Below are 21,244 nucleotides of genomic sequence, written 5' to 3'. Positions count from 1 at the left end.
GTAATCTGTGCATACTTCACACTAAACGAATAGAACGCTTGTCCAGTAAAATGTAATCATTTAGCAAGTCATAGTTCATACACTTTTTTTTTTTTTAAGGATCGGGTAGAAGAACAAGCTACGGGCGATAATGCTTGCCAGAGTATCTGCTTTTTGTTCTAAGCAACCAGACAATGTAGTGTAAAGCTATTAGATGCCTTTTATATGGAGTAATAGCACAGTTGATATTTTTCATTAATGGCCTTATTGCATTTACTTTACAGCCGTACAAGTAAAGCCTTTAGCAACAAGCAGACAGTGAAACAGTGTGGTTGTTCAGAAGCCTATTTGGACTGCTTGCAAAGCTTTTTACCTGCCCTGAGTTGTCCTGTGCAAAAAGAAATTCTCAGAGGAGGCGTTCGCACTTTCCTGCACCGTATGATCATTTGCTTGGAGGAGGAAGTGCTTCCTTTCATCCCTACGGCTTCTGAGCACATGCTAAAAGACTGTGAAGCAAAGGACCTGCAAGAATTCATTCCTTTGATTAACCAGATTACTGCCAAGTTCAAGGTACATATAGAAATGAATATGACTGCTAAAAATTAGAGGCCTGGTCCAGGTTGTCGTTTTGATGGATATACCACGATATGTTTTGTACATGAATGCCAATGACTGTGCCCTATTAGACGCCATGCACAATGAGTAGAACTGTTTTTGCTTTTGTGAGGGTACATCGCCTAACTCAAAGTAGTTCCATAAGCAGAGATATAGTACGACTCAAAACATATAGGTAGTCATAAATAGAATGTTAAAATGCATTGATGAAGATCAGTGATTAATACGATCAATAATCTGATTTGTTAAATCAATACCTTGTGTAGACTGGTGCAGCTGTTATGAATGGTATAAGAATCCTAGAAGAAGAGGAGAGAGAATTATCAGAATTGGGAAGGGGTGTTAGATACTTCACCTCAAGGTCTATTTCTATGGCAGTGATTGGTCAGTATCCCAACATTGGCTGCTCACTGTCCTAGAGCTAAAGTAGAAGCCAGAAAGTGGACATAAGCCATGATACTACATAAATTTCTATGCAGGATCGGGTCAGTCCATTTCTCTTACTGACTACTGGGGTATTTATACCAGTTATTCGATTTAGCATACTGCTGGTATAATCCAAATCTTCTGTGCATTTTAATATTCTGTGTATGACTGTTACACCTATATATGTTTGCACTAGATTCTGATAGGATAGCTGACCTGAGGACCTCCCAGCTGTTGTGAAACTACACATCCCAGCATGCCTTGCCAGAATATCGCTATTAGGAAATGCTAAAACTGTAGCAATGCATACTGGGATGTGTAGTTTCACAACAGCTGGAGGTCCGCAGGATGACTATCACTGCAATAGGACATACAGTATTGTTACTTTACTTGAGTAAAGATCCCTCACTGTTTTTTGCTTTTTTTGGTGCTGACTGAAAAGGATTCATTTCATGTTGGTCTTTAAGTTGACCTGTATGGTAATTTAATAACATTTAAGTTTTAGATGTACGGACCTATTTAAATGTGATCCCTCAAAAGCATCCCATTTCCTATTTCTCAATCACTACAATTTGTCATTCTCCAGTGCTTCTTTAGCTTTTTTATGTAATGGTAATCATCTGTAAAATGGTTGTATAAAAGGCATTTTACCACCATATGTAACTTTTTGATGTGTAAACAACAAGATATCAGCTCTAGTAGGTTTGTAGCATATTAAACATTTTGTGCAGATTTGAAAAAAATTATACATTAGGCGTATTGTTCACTATAGCGCTATGAACTACTGTTTTGTTATGCAAATAATTATTTTGATCACTTGGTGTATGGCTTACATTGGATTAGGTTCCTTTTGGATTGCTGCATACAAGTGCTGTGTGTCTACACTGAGCAGGTATAATTAACTACTTTTTTTTTCTTCTGTTTTCCCCCCCCCAAAAAAAAAACTTTATAGGCACAAGTGTCACCTTTCCTGCAGCAAGTCTTCATGCCACTTCTACATGCTATATTTGAGGTCTTAGTACGTCCATCCGATGAAAATGACCAGTCTGCTGCTTTAGATAAGCAAATGTTACGTAGAAGCTATTTTGCCTTTCTGCAAACAGTCACTGGGAGTGGGATGAATGAGATCGTAGCCAACCAGGGTTAGTAATTGCTGCAAGACTATAAATGGTGAAAACAAATGTAAAAATATCCCCCTGCACTGAGCTGCCAGCCAGGAACAATGCTTCTCCCAGACAGGTAATACACGGAGTATGATGTTTATTACTTGCCTGGGGGACTGGGGCAAATGTGAGAATATAAATCTGTGTGATTCATTGTTGCTTTCCTTCATTTATGAAAGACCATACTAAAAAGAAAACATGTATTTGGCCACTCTAGGGATTTTTTTAGTTGACTTTCTTTTAAATTGAGTGTTTAACCCCTTCCCGACATTTGACGTACATGTACGTCATGGTCGGGAAGTACTTCCCGACATTTGACGTACATGTACGTCATGACTTCTAACTGTCACTGCGTCTAGAGACGCAGTGACAGTTAGGTGATGTCTGCTGTCCCTGACAGCAGACATCCCCCCTCGCCGCCCAGGGGGGGCAGGGGTGCCCCCCCCGGTCGGCGATCGCTGTGATTGGCTGTTCAAATCTGAACAGCCATTCACAGCGTTTCCTGTGTTACCGGCGGCTAAGCCGCTCGGTAACACAGGGATCGGTGGTGATCGGTGCTGTCAAGTACAGCACCGATCACCACCGATGTGCAGCCCCCCCTCGAACCCGCCGGGCACTCACCCGGCAGCAGCAGCAGCTCCCCCGGTGCGTCTGGAGCGCACGCAGCGCTGCCCTCCTCCCCCCTCCCCCCCGCAGCAGCATCAAGCTGCAGAAAAAGTTAAAAATGAAATATATGCACTGAAAAAATATATATATATATATATATATATATATATATATATATATATATATATATATATATATATATATATATATATATATATATATATATATATATATACATACACACACACACACACACACACACACACACACACACACACACACACACACACACACACACACACACACACACATATATATATACACACATATATATATATATATGTGTGTGTGTATATACCGCACCGATTACCACCGATCGGCAGCCCCCCTCCCTCCCACCCACCCGGCTGCCGCAGCGCCAGCACCCCTCCCACCCCCCCGCCAGCCGCAGCGCCAGCCCCCCTCCCAAAGCTGGTGACTAAAATGGGGTCACTTGTGGGGGGGTTCCACTGTATTGGTGCTTCGGGGGTCTTGCTAATGCGACATAGCACCCACCATTCATTCCACCACCAAAAATCACTCCTTCCCTTCTGAGTCCTGCCATGCACCCAACTGGTATTTTTTGGTCACACGTGAGGCATTGCCGTACTCGGGAGAAATTGGGGCACAGATTTTGGGGTGCTTTGTCTCCTTCATTCCTTGTGAAAATAAAACATTTTGAGCCAGAACTGCATTTTTCTGTAAAAAATTACATTTTTTTACACAAAAATGCAGATCTGGCTCAAAATTTTTCATTTTCACAAGGAATGAAGGAGACAAAGCACCCCAAAATCTGTGCCCCAATTTCTCCCGAGTACGGCAATGCCTCATGTGTGACCAAAAAATACCAGTTGGGTGCATGGCAGGACTCAGAAGGGAAGGAGTGATTTTTGGATTTTGCAGCACAGATTCTGGTTGAATGACCCCCGAAACACCCATACAGTGGAACCCCCCCACAAGTGACCCCATTTTGCAAACTACACCCTTCAGGGAATTCATCAAGGGGTATAGTGTACATTTCAAACCCCCCGGGGTTTCACCAATTTTGATACAACTGAGCTGTGAAAATGAAAAATTAATTTTTTTCATTTTCACTGCCCAGTTGTACCACAATTGGTGAAACCCCTGGGGGTTTGAAATGTACACTATACCCCTAGATGAATTCCCTGAAGGGTGTAGTTTGCAAAATGGGGTCACTTGTGGGGGGGTACCTAACTTTTAGCATCTTATGGTGGCTAGAAACCTACATTGTGCCTAAAAAATAATCTCATAAAAAGGAGGCTCCAAAATCAAGTAGGTGCTCCTTCTATTATGAAGCCTGTGGTTTGGTCACCGTGCACACTAGGGCCACATATAGGATATTTATGAAAACCAAAGAATTGGGGGAATCAATTTTTAGTCACATTTCTCTAGTAAATTCTACTGTGTTCCTTAGAAAAATGTATTAAAATTGCAAATCTGCAAAAAAAATGAAATTTTGAAATTTCACCTACACTTTCTTTTAATTCCTGTGAAACACCTAAAGGGTTAACAAACTTCCAAAATGCTGTTTTGAATACTGTGAGGGGTGCAGTTTTTGAAATGGCATCATTTATGGGGGTGTCTCACATACAAGTCACTCAAAGTCACATCATAACTGACCTGGTCCCTAAAAAAATCAGAGTTTGAAATTTTCTTGAAAATTTGAGAATTTGCTATTCATATTTGAAGCCTCCTAGTGTCCAAAAAAATGAAAAGGAGGTTGAAATAATGATTGCAACATAAAGTAGACATATGGTCTTTGTTAGTTATTAACTATTTTGAGTGGTATGTTTATTTGTCTCACAAGCAGAAAATGTGACATTTTGCAAATTGCAAAATTTTCCATTTTTTCACGACATTTTGGTATTTTTCACAAAAAACCACAGACTGTATCGACCCAAATTTACCACTAACTTGAAGTACAATGTGTCACGAGAAAACAATCTCAAAATCACTGGGATAAGTAAAAGCAAAAAAAAGTTATCCCCACTTAAGTGAAACATGTCAGATTTGAAAAAAATGGCTGTCAGGAACGCAAAAACTGGCTCTGTCAGGAAGGGGTTAATGCTAATTATAAGCAGATTACAGGCTGATCTGGTTTATGTTCTTCATTGCCTTCTTTCTTGAACCTATTGCCTGTTTATAACTTTGTGTAATTGTCCTTCTATTAAGCGGTAGCCATTCTATTAACACTCTCCAGTTGCACCCCACCACAATTGTACCTTTTCCAATTCCATGGGGACATTGGAGAACACTGGAAAATAGATGAAGCCTGGCACTTTAAATTTTAAATATGGGAATATTTACCTCCCATACCCAACCTGATGTCTGCTAAATTAATCAACAACAGATGAAAAGGAAGGAAGCGGAACCCATCTAACCAAGTGACAAAACATGTCACAACAGACCAAACCAATGTAAATCAAATCGAATGCAAGAGCTGGGATAGCATCCAATGTCCCCAATGGAATCTGAGAAAAGGATTTTACTAGGACGTATTACAATGCTGTTTTCTTACAGTAAGGGACACTGGAAAACGCTGGGGATGTCCCAAAGCTGGCTTCCTTGGACACACAACTTTCAAAATGGTAGAACTTAACAAGTGTGCACGGAAAATACAGCTGCCTCCCCTATACAGCTGAGTAGTAGAGACCCATGGTACGCAGCCCAAGAGGCACTAAGTGATAAGGTGGAATGGGACGGGACTCTGGATGGCACTGCATGGCGAGAGCAATGTAAATCTGATGAATGACAGCACAAAACCAGCAGGACCGCATTTGCTTTGATGCACACCAAACCCCTCTTGTGTGAATAAAAGACACAGGTACTCCTTTTTAAGTAAAACATTTAAACCTACTATAAAATTTCAAGGACCGAATTCAGTTCCACTGAGCCATGTCTAAAAGAAACAAGGTTGTTGATATAGGATGCCTGTTATCAGGAGGTTGTCAAGGTAAGAGACGATTGTCTGTCCCAGTGACCAATAGTGAGCTACCATGGCAGCTATCACCTTTGGTTAAGATCTGTAAAAATAGCCATTCTGAATGTCCATAGGAACCAGAAATTCTCCTTTTCTCCATCACAGGAATTACATTTTTAATTTATGAAACCGTAAATGAACGTTCTGTGATTCAAGATGGGTGGCACATAGCTGAACAGTGTTTGTTCCACAAATTAGTAAAAATAAATAAATTGAAGAACCCTTCAAATTATAGTGCATAAGGAATCTATAAGCCTATAAAGCCAATATGGGACCCTATAAGCCTATAAAGCTGTTGTTTCCTACTGAGCCTACTCCTTACCCAAGAAAGTTTGAAACTTTAACTAAAAAAACTGAAGAAAGCACTCTTCCACCATAGGATCATCTCTGTGGGTACAGAGCCCACCTGAGTTTTTTCGGACAGTCAGTCTGAATTGTGTAAGAACCCCTGGAGGGGTCTACAGAATACTTTTACTAAAGAGCGTTCCAGATCGGACTCTTCCACTCTAATCTCCCACAGCACATTACTCTCTAACTGCCCTCTAATCTGAACCTCCATCTTGGTAAATTACCCCTAATATTCTGAGTGTATTAACCATGTCTCTTACTAGCTTGCTACATGTTGCATTCTCACTGCTAGCAGTCTGACCAAATGTATGCATATTCCATACAAATTACCCCCCCACATAGAAAACCCACAACCCCAGCATTGTATAGGTAGCCAGAATCAGGTTCCCTGTAAAGAGTCACTGCTGCAGAATTGGCTGAGACGTGTGCTGTGTGGTGCTGCTATTGCAGAAGGGTAGTCTGCATGCACACATGAACTGCAGTGGGGAGCGAAGAACAGGGTCACACAACTATTCTGGGCCAACAGTCTGACTGTCCTTCCAGTGCGAGTACTCTTCCCTCCAATGGCAGTCTATCAGCAAGGGCTGCTTAGCTTCTGTTGCTAAGCTGCACCACAACTTGCAGGTTTGTAATGGCAATATGTGTGGCTTGTGCAGTGCTGATCAGTCACCCAGAAGCCTGTTCCTACTTATACCACTGAGGAGCGTGATTATCAGTCAACACTGTGACAGGTCCTTCCAGATGCTCCCCCCATAGCAGGTAGATTCCCATAGCACAGGGTCTGCATTGCAAGCGATATATATATATATATATATATATATATATATATATATATATATATATATATATATATATATATATATATATATATATATATATATATATATATATATATTATTATTCAGGCACTTAAGACTGAGGTAAGTCAGTATATAGGGGGTAGAGATATGTATAAATCATTGAAAATTTTAACAAGCAAGGCTCCTCACACCACCTAGCGTTCTCCAGTGTCCCCACAGTAGATGGAGTCATGGAAGTGAATTTAATGACTTTAATAGCTGTAGACTTAAAATAAGATTATTCAGGTCAACAAAGTAAAATTTGTCTCCTATTTGTTTGTAGGTGCTGAGAACGTGGAGCGTGTTTTATTCACAGTTATTCAAGGTGCTGTAGAGTACCCAGATCCTATTGCTCAAAAAACCTGCTTTATCATCCTCTCAAAACTAGTAGACCTGTGGGGTAAGAGACTTGACTTCATTTTTTTTTTTGCTTTGTCTTTGCTTTATGATTTTTTATTAATATACTATGTTTTCTGCAGCTGGTAAAGATGGACTCGTTGGTTTTGCAGATTTTGTCTACAAACATATTGTCCCAGCATGCTTTCTAGCACCTCTTAAACCAACATTTGACCTTGCAGATGCCCAAACAATATTGGTGAGTTGATTGCATATTCCTGACCTGTGACAATAGTTAGATTATATTTTGTTTCAAGTACTTACATGCTGAATGAACCAATTTTTTCATTTTCGGCATGCTGGGGTAAATCCAATTTGTGGTGTCTTGCTGTTTTGTCTGCAATTTCTCATTTGCAAAGTCCTCAAGAAACCAGTTAAAAACATGCACTGAAATAGTCAGCGTAAACTCTCATTTTTCCTTTCGTTCCTCACTGAGGGTAAGATGGAAAAGCCTTGTTTAAAGGTGAAAATGTTGGGACACTGTATAAAACCCCTTGGCCACCCACCATAATGACAACGGGAACTTTCCAATGATCTTACTTTAGTCCAGGGGGTCGTCTAACTTATGAGAAGAGGAAAAGTACTGGCCATGTTTGGGAGGTTAAGCCCTCAAATTACCCCCCAAATCAACTAATTTTAAAAAACTGCACTTTATAATTTTTTTAATTTGTCACCTCAAACAAATGCCTCAAACATTTTTCATTTTTGTGAAAGTCCTAAAAAGCAAAACTTTGTAAAAGCAAACTAACAGCCTCTTGTATGATTTTGTAAACAAAATGGTCAACTTTTTAAGGATCTAGGAAGGCCACTCTTTTTTTCATGCACTTTTCACATTGCTTTTGACAGACCAAGCTCATACACCAGCTGCGAGTATTGTGAATAGGCATTTTTTTTATTGGAGTGGAGAGTGCGCACTTATTGGATTGACCCCTTAAAATTTGGACTGTTTAATTTTGTTATTGCAGTAATTCTGGAAAGGGTTAACTGTTCATGTAGTAGGCTATTGGAGCGTTGTTAGGTTTGATGCTCAGAAATAAGACTATCACTTGGGAATTTGGGTACAGATGGATTTTTTGTCCTATAATGTTCTTTCCATTTTGGGTGTGTTGCCTTTTTTATGCACTGTTTTTGCTTTCCCTCTACATCAGGGATGGGTAACCTTTGGCCCTCCAGCTGTAGAACTAGACATTTTAGAATGCCCTACAACAGTTTTAGCATGGCCAAATAGCAAAGCATGCTGGAATATGTAGTTCAACAAGTAGTTCAATATGTAGTTCATACAAGAGCATAAACGTAGAGCAAGGTTCACCATCCTTGCTCTACGTATATGCAAACTAATCTACCTTGTCTGTGATTGTTATATTGGAATCCAGTAAGTGCCTTTGCACACAAGTTAGCAATAAAGAGGGAGATGTACCAAGCATTGAGAGTGATTAAGTGTAGAGAGGTCAACTAGTAACCAATCTGCTCCAAACACAGCCTGTAACATGGTATCAGAAGCGGATTAGCTGGTGCTTTCTTTCCATTTTCTCCCAGGCGAAGTACATCTCCACCCAAAAATCTCCCTTAATGGATTAAACACAATGTTTAAATGTGTTCTATTATTATATTGTACGTTTACCTAATAAAGCATTTCTTATGCCCGCAGGCTTTGTCAGAGTGTGCTGTGACTTTGAAAACTATATATCTAAAAAGGGTAAGAGATCCTGACACCTTATTTCTACAGTTCTCTCCTGTTCATGAATGACCTTGCCATGCTAGTGGTAAAATTACAGGATTTTTTTAAAATTCCCTTTAAATCGAAATGATTGACACCTTATTTCTACAGTTCTCTCCTGTTCATGAATGACCTTGCCATGCTAGTGGTAAAATTACAGGATTTTTTTAAAATTCCCTTTAAATCGAAATGATTTGGGATAAAGGCGGTACCTTAAAAAAATCCAAACAGCCCTGTAATACATTACAACATTATGAAATCGCAAAACCTAGTACACGCCCGCTATACTTCCCAAGCTCTGTATGAAAATCTATGGTGGGCTTTTTTGTGGTGTTTTTTTTTTGTTTGTCTGTTTGTTTGTTTTTTTTTTTATAATTATTTCTGTTAAATCTGCAAGGCATTAAATCAAGTTCCGGCAAGGAGGCAGTGAATTCCTGACACAGCATTATTATTTACCAGAGCACGTATAATTTACTTTTAGTCAGTCTCCAGTGGAGCAAATCCAATGCCAAAATACAGTGGGGTGAAAACAAGTACACAGGAAAAAAACAGTCTAAATGAACAGGGGAGAGAATGGTAGTAGTGATAAGACCTGTTCGGGGTAGAGAAATGGACAGGTTTTAGTGAAGTCTTCTACTTATATTTTACAAAAAAATTCCTGTTCTCTGTAATCCAAATTGTTGCATCATGTGTTTAGCACCAAAGTCCAAAAACTTGCCTGTAGTAGCACACGCGTCAGTTGATCTGCTGTTCCTGTGCAGGAAAGTTCTGGCAGAGGCTTTAACTCCGAAGCCTTATTAATGCAAAGGTGTCTGACCTTCTCTACTATAAAATAAATGCTGCAAGTAAATAGAAAGGGTCTTAAGGGTGAAACAAATCTTGGATAATTTGCAAAGAGCCACGGAGGTCTTCAAATGACTGTAATTGCTAATTCTTGGTGGTATCTGGGTCCCAGCACTTGAGATGCTGTTGGTTAGAAGATAGACGTGCTTTTTTATGGTAAAAAGAACACCACCTTTTTATGCCAAGTATGCTAAATCTCCCCAACTCCCTCCCTCCTTAGTGCCTAACCCAGACAGTACTCTGAAGGCTGACATTGTGAGTAATATTGGGGTGCCAGTTTTGTGATCAGTGTTGGGGTTCCAACATCTGTGTTTGGACTGCATGTATTTCGACAACCAGTATGCAGACCAGATCCCACTAATAAGATGTTTTTTAAAGTTTGGAATGCTACCTCTTTCTGTCTGCGTGCTGCTGTTCTACTAGGAGGACAACCCAACTTATTGTTTGGTTTTGGTGCCAAACTACACTAAAATGTATATATAAATAGGTGTTCTTATTCACTATCGCTGCAGTCACACTAAACATCCCCCGGTCCTGTAACTGCTTCATCTGAGCGTCTGACACAAATATTCCTCTGTCACTATGGGGGTTATTCTAGTCCATTCTTTCTGACAAAATCCTTCTTAGATGGACAAAACCATGTGCACTGCGGGTGGGGCAGATGTAACTTGTGCAGAGAGAATTCGATTTGGGTGGGGTTTTACTTCAAAGTGAGATCTACATTGCAGTGTAAAAATAAAGCAGTCAGTATTTTCCCTGCACAGAAACAAAATAACTCACCCAAATCTAATTCTCTCTGCACATGATACATCTGCCCCCCTGCAGTGCACATGGTTTTGTCCATCTAAGAAGGATTTTGTCAGAAAGAATGAACTAGAATAAACCCCTATGTGAGAACAGGGCTCTGGGTATAATAATCACACCTAATTGAATCCAGTCTTGGGAATGGCGTATTGAGGCTAGCAGTATGAGGAAACCTGTATGAATGTGTGTCGGTTGTGGGATGACCTGCTCTTTATCAGTAATTAGAAGTGTTTCTTAAAGTTGCTATTTTTTGTATTTTTACTTTAACTGAACATTTTTTTGCTTTAGGGACCGGAATGTATTCAGTATCTGCAGCAAGAGTATTTACCATCTTTACAAGTAGCACCAGAAATCATCCAGGTAAATTCTGTTGATTTTAACTGATGGGAGAGATGCACCTATAGTTCTTGGCTGCAAACCTTTTCTTTGTCTTGTACACATCCCAGACCGCCCAGTTATGAATGCCAATCTCTGGATCGGTGGCATACTGGGATTCAAGTCAGTTGTTGCCAGGATTGAAACCTCAAATCACGTGATTTCAGGCTCAAAACGTGCAAATGCATTTGCTCGGCTCTGACGTGCAAGCCAGCTTTACAGCAGTTCCCTGCGTGGCCAGACGTCCAGAGACCAATCGCGGGATTTCACGTTTTTCAGTCTCAAAACCTGGGATTGAATAAAAAAGTGTCCAGATTGTCTATGTAGTGACAGTATTATATTCCTCAAGGCATACAGAGGACAAAAATATTTTACCTTTTGTAGTAACTTTTTCGTTTGAAAAAGCAGCTGCTCAATGTTTTTACTGGCACTGATATCTTACTTCGGGGCAGATGTATTAAGCCTTAACAAAAGATAAATTCAAGTGTGATAAGGAGAGATAAACGTCCAGCCAATTAGCTCCTTACTGACTTTTTTCAAACACAGCCTGTAACATGGCAGTTGGCAGGTGATTGGCTGGACATTTATCTCTTCTTATCACCCTTGCATTTATCTCTTGTTAAGGCTTAATACATCTGCCCCTTATTGTCATATGAAGGTTATAGTGTCCTTGTTGTTCAACTCCATCTTGAGGACACAGCTGCGAGCAACATAAATAAATTATGCGAATTTTAGCGTTGTCTATAACTCACAGATTTTGTATTGACAGGCATTATTAAAACATGCAGGTTTTTGTTTTTTTGCAGGAGTTTTGTCAAGCTCTTCAGCAGCCTGATGCTAAAGTGTTTAAAAATTATTTAAAGGTATGCTATTTGTTAGACCTGTTAAAATGTTTTCACAATCAGTCCATTCAATGTACAAATGTCATTGTTCTCCAATCAATGTCTTTTTCATTTTTTTGTATTTTCTAGGTTTTTTTTCAGCGAGCAAAGCCCTGAGGAACATACTGGAATTCTTTTGCACACAATGTCCATACTCCGGACTCGAGTTATTAATTTATGTAGATTGCTTATTTTGTACATGCATTTTAAATTGGTGTTCTATACAGAAGTTGCTTCTTGCCATACAAAAGTGAATTAATTCATGGATTTAGGAGCTGCAGACCCATCTTTCCCATACTGTTTCAGAAGTAATTGCGAGAATTGTCATTTAAAAGAAAAAAAAAAACACTTTTATTGCAGGTGACCTAAGCTTACGATTCTTTACCTGGTTCTCCCCAGTTTTGTTTTTGTTTGTTTTTTTTATGTATTACAATTTTTTTTTATTTTGAACTTTGAAAAAAGTGTAAAGAAAAAAGTCTATACATTTTTTTAATTTTTTTTTATTACCTTAATTGAAGGAGTTTAATTTTCTAAATATGATTTTTCTGATGGATATTGTGGGCTAATAAAGAAGAAAAATCGGCAGTCTGTTTCTTAGTTAAATCTGTATTGATAAGGTAACCCCTATTGTGCCATGACTAACCATGTCTTTGACACAATCCAGTCATATATTGTTTTGTGGAGATATGAAGTGGACCCAAAATAAATGAGCTTGAATTAATTCAAACAGTATTTATAAAGTGTATTACAGAGATTAAACTGTGTCCATAAAAACATACTGCTTCTTGGAATGTTAGCATTTTATTGGAGCTGGTTCTACAAACTTTTTATAAAAGGAAAATAAATTTTATCTAGTCAACTTTTGAAAAGTTTCTGGCATTTTTTTTATCTTCATCCTTGAAAACATCTTTTATTTTATGAACTTGAACAGTGCTATGTAGCCATAACTAAAGCCCCATATACATAAACAAGGCCCCCGTCAATATTGGTGGTTGCAGGGAAGAGAGCGGCAGCATGGAAGAGAGCGGCAGCATGGTCATCGCGAACGTACAGATGAGGGCATGATCAAGTTCAGACGTGGGAGGGGGGTCGTATAATGACTTGTGTGAGCGCACATTGTTAATGATATCGAGTGTACACACTAGATGATATTGTGAACACTATTGCTCAGAAGCCCCTTTCTGAGTGATATTATTCACAAGTTTGTATGGGGCTTAACACCCACTGATGGCTACATAATAGATGTCTGTAATATAAAGTGTTCTCCAATAAGGCATAGGGTTTACCTTGCAGGGAAAAACTCCAGTTTCATAGCCTGAGTTATTCAATTTATGTTTTATTCCCATGTAGTAATCCAATGTTTCTATATAAAATGCACCAATCTATGGCCCCTTTCACACCTCACTTTGAACCTTGTTTTTTGCTCGATTGCTGACTTAACGACCCAGGACAATGTGCGGTGTGAAAGCACCAGGTCGAGCAACCCAGCAATTTTGAGCCAGGTCACTCTGTATAATGGGCGACCCGGGTTTAACGTGAATGTGTCGGACCCAGGATCGACATGTGTTTGCGACCTGAAATGGGTTTCAATGCACGTAAAATCCCAAAGCTGCATTTTTTAAGTAGTTTTTTCTCGCAGCTCTCAAGTCTGCACATTAAATGAACCTTCTGGTAATTAACATGGGTTTCAGCAGTTAAATCGGTCAGCAGTGACCAGTATGCATTGTCAAAGCAGGTGGGTTAGATCAGTGTCTGGCCAAACCTTTCCTCGAGATCTACCAACAGTTCGCCTAGCTGGTGCGGGGGTGTAGTCCTTACGGTCACATTTTCAAACTTGTGGCGCATTGATCTCTAACAAACAGTCTACAGATCCACAGGTGGTCTGGAAAACATGAACGCTTGGTACATCTCGAGGACCAATTTGGCCTCCACTGTGATAGACTGATAAAAAAGGGTTAGGTAGTACTAGTATTTGGACCGTTCATACCTTGAGCACAATAGCTAGCAACCCAGTGTATGTTTTACCAAAATACTAGCACTTCAGGTACTTATGTAATATCTGGGCTCCCGTTTTTCTTATGAGACCGCGTCCCCTCGCGGGGCTCGCTGCGCTCGCCGCGCTTCGGGCGCGGTGGCTCGCTGCGCTCGCCACACTATATAAAATCAACTCCATGCGTAGTTGGATAGTAGGGGTATGAAAAAATGGGGTGCGTTTAACATGGGAGCCTAGATAATACATAAGTACCGCACTTCATATTGGCAGACTGTTATCCTTGCCATGCCTTCTTTCTCCTATCTCTTAACCTCCTGTCTCTCAGCTCTTAAAGAAAATTTTTACAGCTGTTTGAGAATCTGATATCAGATTTTAGACTTGAAGATTATGGACTATCTATTCTATATGTACACATATAAACATCAATAATTGAGAAATTTAGAAATCCAAAAACCCTGGAATATTTGTGAGGCTTCTCTTAATGTAATATTGTCATTAAGTTTTACGGCTTCTGGTGAAGTGGCAAAAAGAACATTGTGGCTACACTTATAGCGGTATTCAATGCCACCGGTGAGGGGGTTTGTACGGCAAGGAAGGCCATATTCAATGTAAGGGTAAAATCCTCTGAGGCTGGCGAGGATCCCCTTAAACGGTGAGTCTGCTGCATTTTGTGGCGAGCCTCATTGTTTTAATGGCCACACTCACTGTTTCCACCTCGCCTCAGGGAACAGGTGAGGTGAATGACGAGTTAACTAGATTCGTTGAATACCCTGACGGCGAGTGATCGGCACTTCTATGTGCCGATCGCTCGCCATCAGGGTATTGAATACTGCTCTTACTCAACATATGCACACTCCAACAAACTCCAACAATAGATTGGAGATTGGTCACACTCTTGCTTGCTCCAGGGCAAAAATGTAATAGTCAAGATTTCTTGGCATAGCACAGACAGGCATGGACTTGCTGCTGCCTGTCTGCAAAGTGGGAGGTGCCGGGGGGACTCGCCGCAGCTGCGGGCGGCTCGCGCCCCGGTTGCAGAGACCACCGTCTCCGGAGTGATAGCGCCCCGTCCTCCCTTAGCCTCTATTGCCTCTGGCCAGCAAAGGCATCGGGTGTGTGTATGCCTGACCCCCCGGCTAGCCGTTGGGGTCAGTTAAAAAGATGGCGGTACTGCAGGATCTGGGTTTATTTTAAACATGGCGCCATTATGGGAGCGGAGTGGTATGCTCCCAGCGGCCCCAGCTTCTCCCCAGCGTGACTATATAAGCAGCGGCAGCCATCTTCTAAAGACAAGGCACCGCTGCATGCACAAAGAGACGCTGCTTTGGCTGAGACAGTCCCCGGGACTCATGAACAGCCCCTTCTCCCGGTGTCCAGACCTGCAACAGCTTCCCCAGGTTCTGCGTGCAGACATTGGGGTTAGAGCTGGGTAAAACAGATTGTGGCTGTATGCAAATTAGGCTATAGCGCTCCCTGGTATATACCATAGTGCTGTTGTTAGCCTGTGGCAGCTTCTTCTCTTATACCATATGGAAGTCGAGTTACACACACGCCATTTTAGGATAGTATGGCCGCCATTTTGGTTCGCAGAGTTGCGCAAATAAAGTTTCCATACCCGAGTATGCGTGGCAAAGTGGGCCAGAAGAGTAGCCATACTATCACACATAAATTCATAAATACATACTGACCCTAAGTAAAATATAGTTAAAGGTTTAGAACGCCACACATAGCTTAGTTAGCCCTGCATACATCTATCTGTATCGTGTTTAGTACCGTTCCGTTCAGTTCATTATGCGAAGTATTCCGGTCATTGCGAATATTCCGCAATATACACGGCTCGATAGTTATGGACATAATCCATAATCCAGGGACAGTTTCTGTTGAAAGAATGTAACAAAGAAATCCAGATGAAACCAGTTCTTATCACTGCTGACGCCGAAACCACCGAACAAAGGACTCTTAAAGTTCACTCCCCTGGACCTAGCCAAACCAGGTGTATCAGCTTACCCCCCAATCACAGCTGACCTGACATTCGACCCCTGACCAATGAGAATGGCCTTTGACCTCCCCCTTCTGACCCTATAAGATAGGCGACCCGGAGCAGGCTCGCTCTCTTCGGCACATCTACTTTTCCCTGACCTGACCACCGGACTATAGTTCATTCCTGAACGATAGTGAGCTCTGACCGGACTGCGCTTTGCATACTTGATGAGACGGGTAAACGGTTGCATTTTCACGGTATTTATTCTTATAAGTATTGTTGGCTGATTGTGTCTTGTAACTGTATTCTTTCCCCTTAGTAAAGTCTGTTTAGTATTCATTGTTAGGATATTGTATCACCTGTTATACCTGTTTATTCTTATTTCTGTAACCCCCTTTTGTCCATTAGGGACTTAAATACAAACCTTTTACGGAGTTCTAATCTCCTTATTCCTATTCAGTGGTCGTGTCTGTTTATTCGCATAATAGCGATAAGGTATATTACGGACACTGTCCTTTAAGGTATATTCGCAGAATAGAGACAAAGTACTGCGAAAGGATCTCGTATTAAGGTATTGTTTCTTGGTGCAAAATACTAAATAAAAGGTACACTGCGCTGCGCTACGTTTTGTTCGCACGTAGTTAGGTATAAAGGGTAAGCAGGTTACGGACACATTACGTAACCCGCGCTTTTCACTCATTGTCTCTCTGGTTATATTTTAATCACCATTAACAATTGAGGGCTCGTCCGTCCGCTCCACAGTCCAGAACTCAGTACCAGGCGTGCGGCTCGACCTATACCAGCAAAAGGGTGGAAGTATTTATTTGTTTCCATTGCTGGATAGGCCGAGTCCACGGCAGTGCGGGGTTCGGGAAGTGCTAGCGCTGAACCCGGAGTACAATGAGTGAAAGCCACATGTTTTAAAGCATATCATACCTAAGTGTTTAGTAAACTGTACTTCTGCCTGCCACAAGTAGTTTAACGGGGTATAGTGTCTTGGGCTGCTTGTTTATTACAGTATATGTACCACGTGCGATAAGGTTCGCACACGTGGAGTCTGTGTTTATTATAGTACATAGAGGATCCCCTCTGTGCAAAACTATAACTTTTATTGTTAGTTACTGCAAAACCAGAGACTCCGCCACGTGGCGACAAGTCCTGGGCCGTTTGCAGTAACGTAAAGCGTCTATTGTGTATTACGCAAGGTGCGCGAGCACGTGCCCATATCGGGAAATTTTCGCATCTTTGTACGAGATTTACGGATTAAGTGCGGGGTTTTTTTTCGCATCTTGATACGTAACTTTCGGACGGAGTTAAGGGATTTATTCCACATTTAGGCGCAATTACTGCGTATAGCGAAACCCGAGTGCAACCTTGCAAATACACTATAGAACACGTGGGTGGCCGATTCACCGGCGGCCTGTGAACAGCGCATGTACACACGTGGCTGTTCATTGGTACTGCACATGCAGCACACATAGGAACTCAAAGGTGAACAGTATTGAACCACTAGCTTTATTTAAACAGTATAGCAATATACTGCGAATAAGGCGGTGATTAATAAAAGAAAATAAGTTTTTTTCTTTTTGTTCATTTTTTTTTAAACAAGCAACTCAAGCATTATTTTAATAGATTCCTATAGAGTATTATAAGGGATTTATACCTGCATAAGTATCTAGTGAAAAGCTACCAGCCTGGGAAGAATTTTCTGTACAGAAATATTTCAAATATATGCATAAGACCAAGGTGTAACCAGCGCCCAGTGTGAAACATAACTGAGGCGAACGGGTGTGTGACGACACGACTCAAGCGCAGTGTAGGACAGTCCAGGTAGGACAAGGACCGGGTTCACGTGACGACGTGCCCATAGGAACTGCCCCTTCCGTGGAACTACCTATTTTGATCCACTGGGAGGGTACAAGAGGCTAAATCGGAACCCAGTGATCCGATCAGCTACTTTAGAAATACCAGTTTTTGGGGGTACAGGAAAAACAAGTTTTGCTGTGCCCTGGAAAAACTGCCGCACCTTGCAAGTTGGCTAGCAGTTCGCTACTAGTTGAAAGACTTGGTGATTGAGTACATTACCTCGCATAGTGGGCTTCACGCTTGATTGCGGAATAGTGCCATTTTGTGGAGAAGGAGTGATTTGGGAGTGACTCACTGATAAACGGCCCTCCGGTTTCTGCTAGCTGTGAACGTTTATTCCTGTAATTATGGGTAATAACGGTTCACACAGGGATACCGAGTCAGTTAGGGAGGAATCTAGTCGACCCAAAGGGTCGGCGGCTTTCATTATGTGCAGGAAGCACGGTGAACTCGCAGTTGTTTACAAAAATAAATGGAGAAGAATGACACAAGGCAGCAAGTTAGAATTTCCCAGTGTTGGTAGCTTTGATCCAGAAATCTTATCTGCAGTAAAGGATGAAATATGTCTACTCTCCAGTCGTAAGAAGAGAGTGAAGCACATGGAAATTCTTAAATTGTGGCAGAAGGAAGGGCAGGAACAATGGGGAATCAAATGTTTGGCAGTGCCAGATACAATCAGCCACAATAAAAATGCAACCGTAGCCGCAACCGCTCCCCCACCCCCATATGTGCCGAAGGGGTTAATGACTAATAAGCGAGACCTGAGTAGTAATTTACCTGTTGCTAACTTGTACCCTGTCTTATCCCCTTATAAGGAAACCAGAGAGGAAAACGAGCAGCTGTTGGCACTAGCCGTCTCCCATGCAATTAATATGATTAAGGGAAAAGCTCAACCCGCTGTTGAGGCTCTAGCACAGGAAGAGGAGACGGCAGATGCCAACAGCATAGTCTTGGACCCAGGTAAGAAGGCACTACACAGCACGGACACAGACGACTCCCAAGCAGGTCCCAGTAATGCGGATGTGGTACAAACATATCCTATGCGCACACTGGAAGTTCCCTATGGTAAGGCAGACAGAGAGGGTGTGATACCTACCAGAAAGATGACCATGCTAAACCCATGGACACGGTTAGAGCTGCGGTCCATCATTTCAGATTTCCCTGATCCTAGGAAAGATCTGACATTATGTCAGAAATTTGTAAGGGATCTGGGAAACTCTGATGAGCCCACCAACAAGGATTGGAGAATCATGTTGAGGGCCTGTCTCCCCACTCACATCGATATCCTGAAATTCATTCAGGATAGTGGATTGAAGGTGGACAAGGAGATAAATGATGAGATCAACCAGGAAAATATACGCCTAATCAACTTGCAGTTGGGAGTGTATTTTCCCGCAGCAGTGGAATATAGCAAGATATTCACTATCAAACAAAAAGATAGTGAATCAGCTAGCGAATATTTCAACCGGTGTTTGATGACGGTATCAAAACACACTGGTGTCGCCGATCTTAAGGGTAACCCACACCTGAGGGAGATGGTTGTCTCTGTGTTAGTGGAGGGGCTGAGAGAGAAATTGAAGAACAGGGTCCAAACATCGTTCCCAAATTGGCGAGGAATGACAGTAGATGCCCTACGGGAATCTGCCGTAGCCCATGACAAAAACATATCAAAGCACAGGGAACTGCAAACTGACAAACTGATGATGGTTAGCATCCAAGCCCTTACTAATGCCCCAAACAAAACTGCATACCAACGAAACACCAGGGACACAGGTAGAAAACCAATTATCTGTTACAACTGCAATGGGGAAGGTCACTACTCAGCTCATTGTAGGTTAGGAAACCCCAGGAATTATCAGACACATAAGCGAGAATGGGAATCTCACAAAGGTGAGACACGGAGATACCCAGCCCCTAGACAATGAGAGGAGACAGACAGGTCACGCAACATGCCTCCTCCCCATCTGATGGCTGACACTGTGCTAAGGGCAACCCAGGTCAGACAATAGGAAACAGGTCATTCCTGTATCCTACAGCCAGTTAGATTAACTCAACACCTTAGAGAGGAACCTCAGGTGAAGGTTGATATAGCTGGAGTAAGGCAAACCTTTTTGGTTGATACAGGGGCGGCCAGATCTGTTCTCAACACTCCTCTTCACTTGGGTTTCACTGACAAACCCGTTAACAACATTCCCTCCTGATCTAGGTTGTGCCAAGCAATTAGTAGCAGCAATTGGGGTAACAGGAAAAATACAACATTACCCACTGACGAAACCAGCGAAGGTTACAATCGGGCCTCTGCATACCAAACACTCTTTTCTGTTGGCTGCAGCGGCCCCGACTAACCTCCCGAGTAGAGATTTACTATGTAAAATGGGATGTGTCATCTATTGCACCCCTAATGGGGTATTTCTGGACACTCCTAGAAATCTTACACAAGAAGTGCAAGATATGCTGGACAGTCCTCAGAGGCTAATGTTGTATTCCACTGTTATAGAGTCAAATCCATCTAAGGTAGCTAAAAACTACAGCACAAATACCGAGTTCCCTTTGAACTAAAGATGGGAAGGACACAGGATCAATGGCAACCATAGCTTCAATAGAAACCCTGTTAAAAACAGAAAGTATAGCGCCCCAAAGTACAGCCTCACCATTCGAAATCTGAGGTTGAGCTGGAAAAATACCCAGTGAAATAACAAGGTTCCCAAAAGAGAACTTTTAGCTAAATACCCCTAGACACAGCCCATAGTCACAACCACACTGGGAAACAGAAAGAAAGGGAGGGCTTACAAATCAGAACAGGAGTTGAAAAGGGTAAGAACCAAATAGTTGAGAGCCAATTCCCCCATAGTGCTAAATCCTGGTGTCATCAAAATAAAAGAAAAATTTTTGGTTGAAAATAAATGTACACATTACTGTCATTAATATTTTCTACCCTTTTTGAGTTTTTCTCTCTCTTTTTCCAATTTTTTTCTCCTTTCCCTACTTTTCTGTTCCAGAAACCTCAGAAAGCCACCAAGCCCCTCCCCCGGGTCTTGCAAGATCGCACACTGTCCATACGGCCCACAAATGGGTAAATACCAATACAATGGGTTAATGATCTATTGTTATGTCCTTTCCTCATCCACAGCACCAGCAGTTGGCGATAGACAACTTCTGGTGTATCCTCCTGAGGCAGGACATAAGGTATCTCAGGACGGATTGCGGTTGCGCCTGAACAAGGGGGGGAGGGGGAGGGAAATCTGGGACACATTAGTAACCATAAACCCACAAATCATAGAAAAATAGTTCGAAAAATCTGTCGCACTCCCAGCAGAGAAAAATACCCATTGTGAATATGCGATACCCCATAAAGCGAGTAGTCACAATATA

General features: G+C 41.6%; 1 protein-coding gene across 3 annotated transcripts in view; it reads left to right on the top strand.

Annotated features, from left to right (window-relative positions):
- Positions 1–12,823, top strand: part of XPOT (exportin for tRNA) — a 54,235-nt gene extending 41,412 nt beyond the window's left edge. For all 3 annotated transcript variants that reach the window (XM_083182445.1, XM_083182444.1, XM_083182446.1), the window contains exons 18-25: positions 264–549; positions 1,973–2,162; positions 7,300–7,416; positions 7,496–7,611; positions 9,061–9,108; positions 11,065–11,136; positions 11,958–12,014; positions 12,123–12,823. In XM_083182445.1, the coding sequence (XP_083038571.1) occupies positions 264–549; positions 1,973–2,162; positions 7,300–7,416; positions 7,496–7,611; positions 9,061–9,108; positions 11,065–11,136; positions 11,958–12,014; positions 12,123–12,149 (913 nt within the window). In that variant the 3' untranslated portion in view covers positions 12,150–12,823. The remainder of the gene's footprint in view (positions 1–263; positions 550–1,972; positions 2,163–7,299; positions 7,417–7,495; positions 7,612–9,060; positions 9,109–11,064; positions 11,137–11,957; positions 12,015–12,122) is intronic.
- Positions 12,824–21,244: the final 8,421 nt, after the last annotated feature.

This window comes from Crinia signifera, chromosome 4 (genome assembly GCF_055691185.1).
Source record: "Crinia signifera chromosome 4, ASM5569118v1, whole genome shotgun sequence".
In the NCBI taxonomy this organism is placed as follows: domain Eukaryota; kingdom Metazoa; phylum Chordata; class Amphibia; order Anura; family Myobatrachidae; genus Crinia; species Crinia signifera.
The sequence above is the reverse complement of the archived record's forward strand: the minus strand, read 5'-3'. Positions and strand labels throughout refer to the sequence as shown.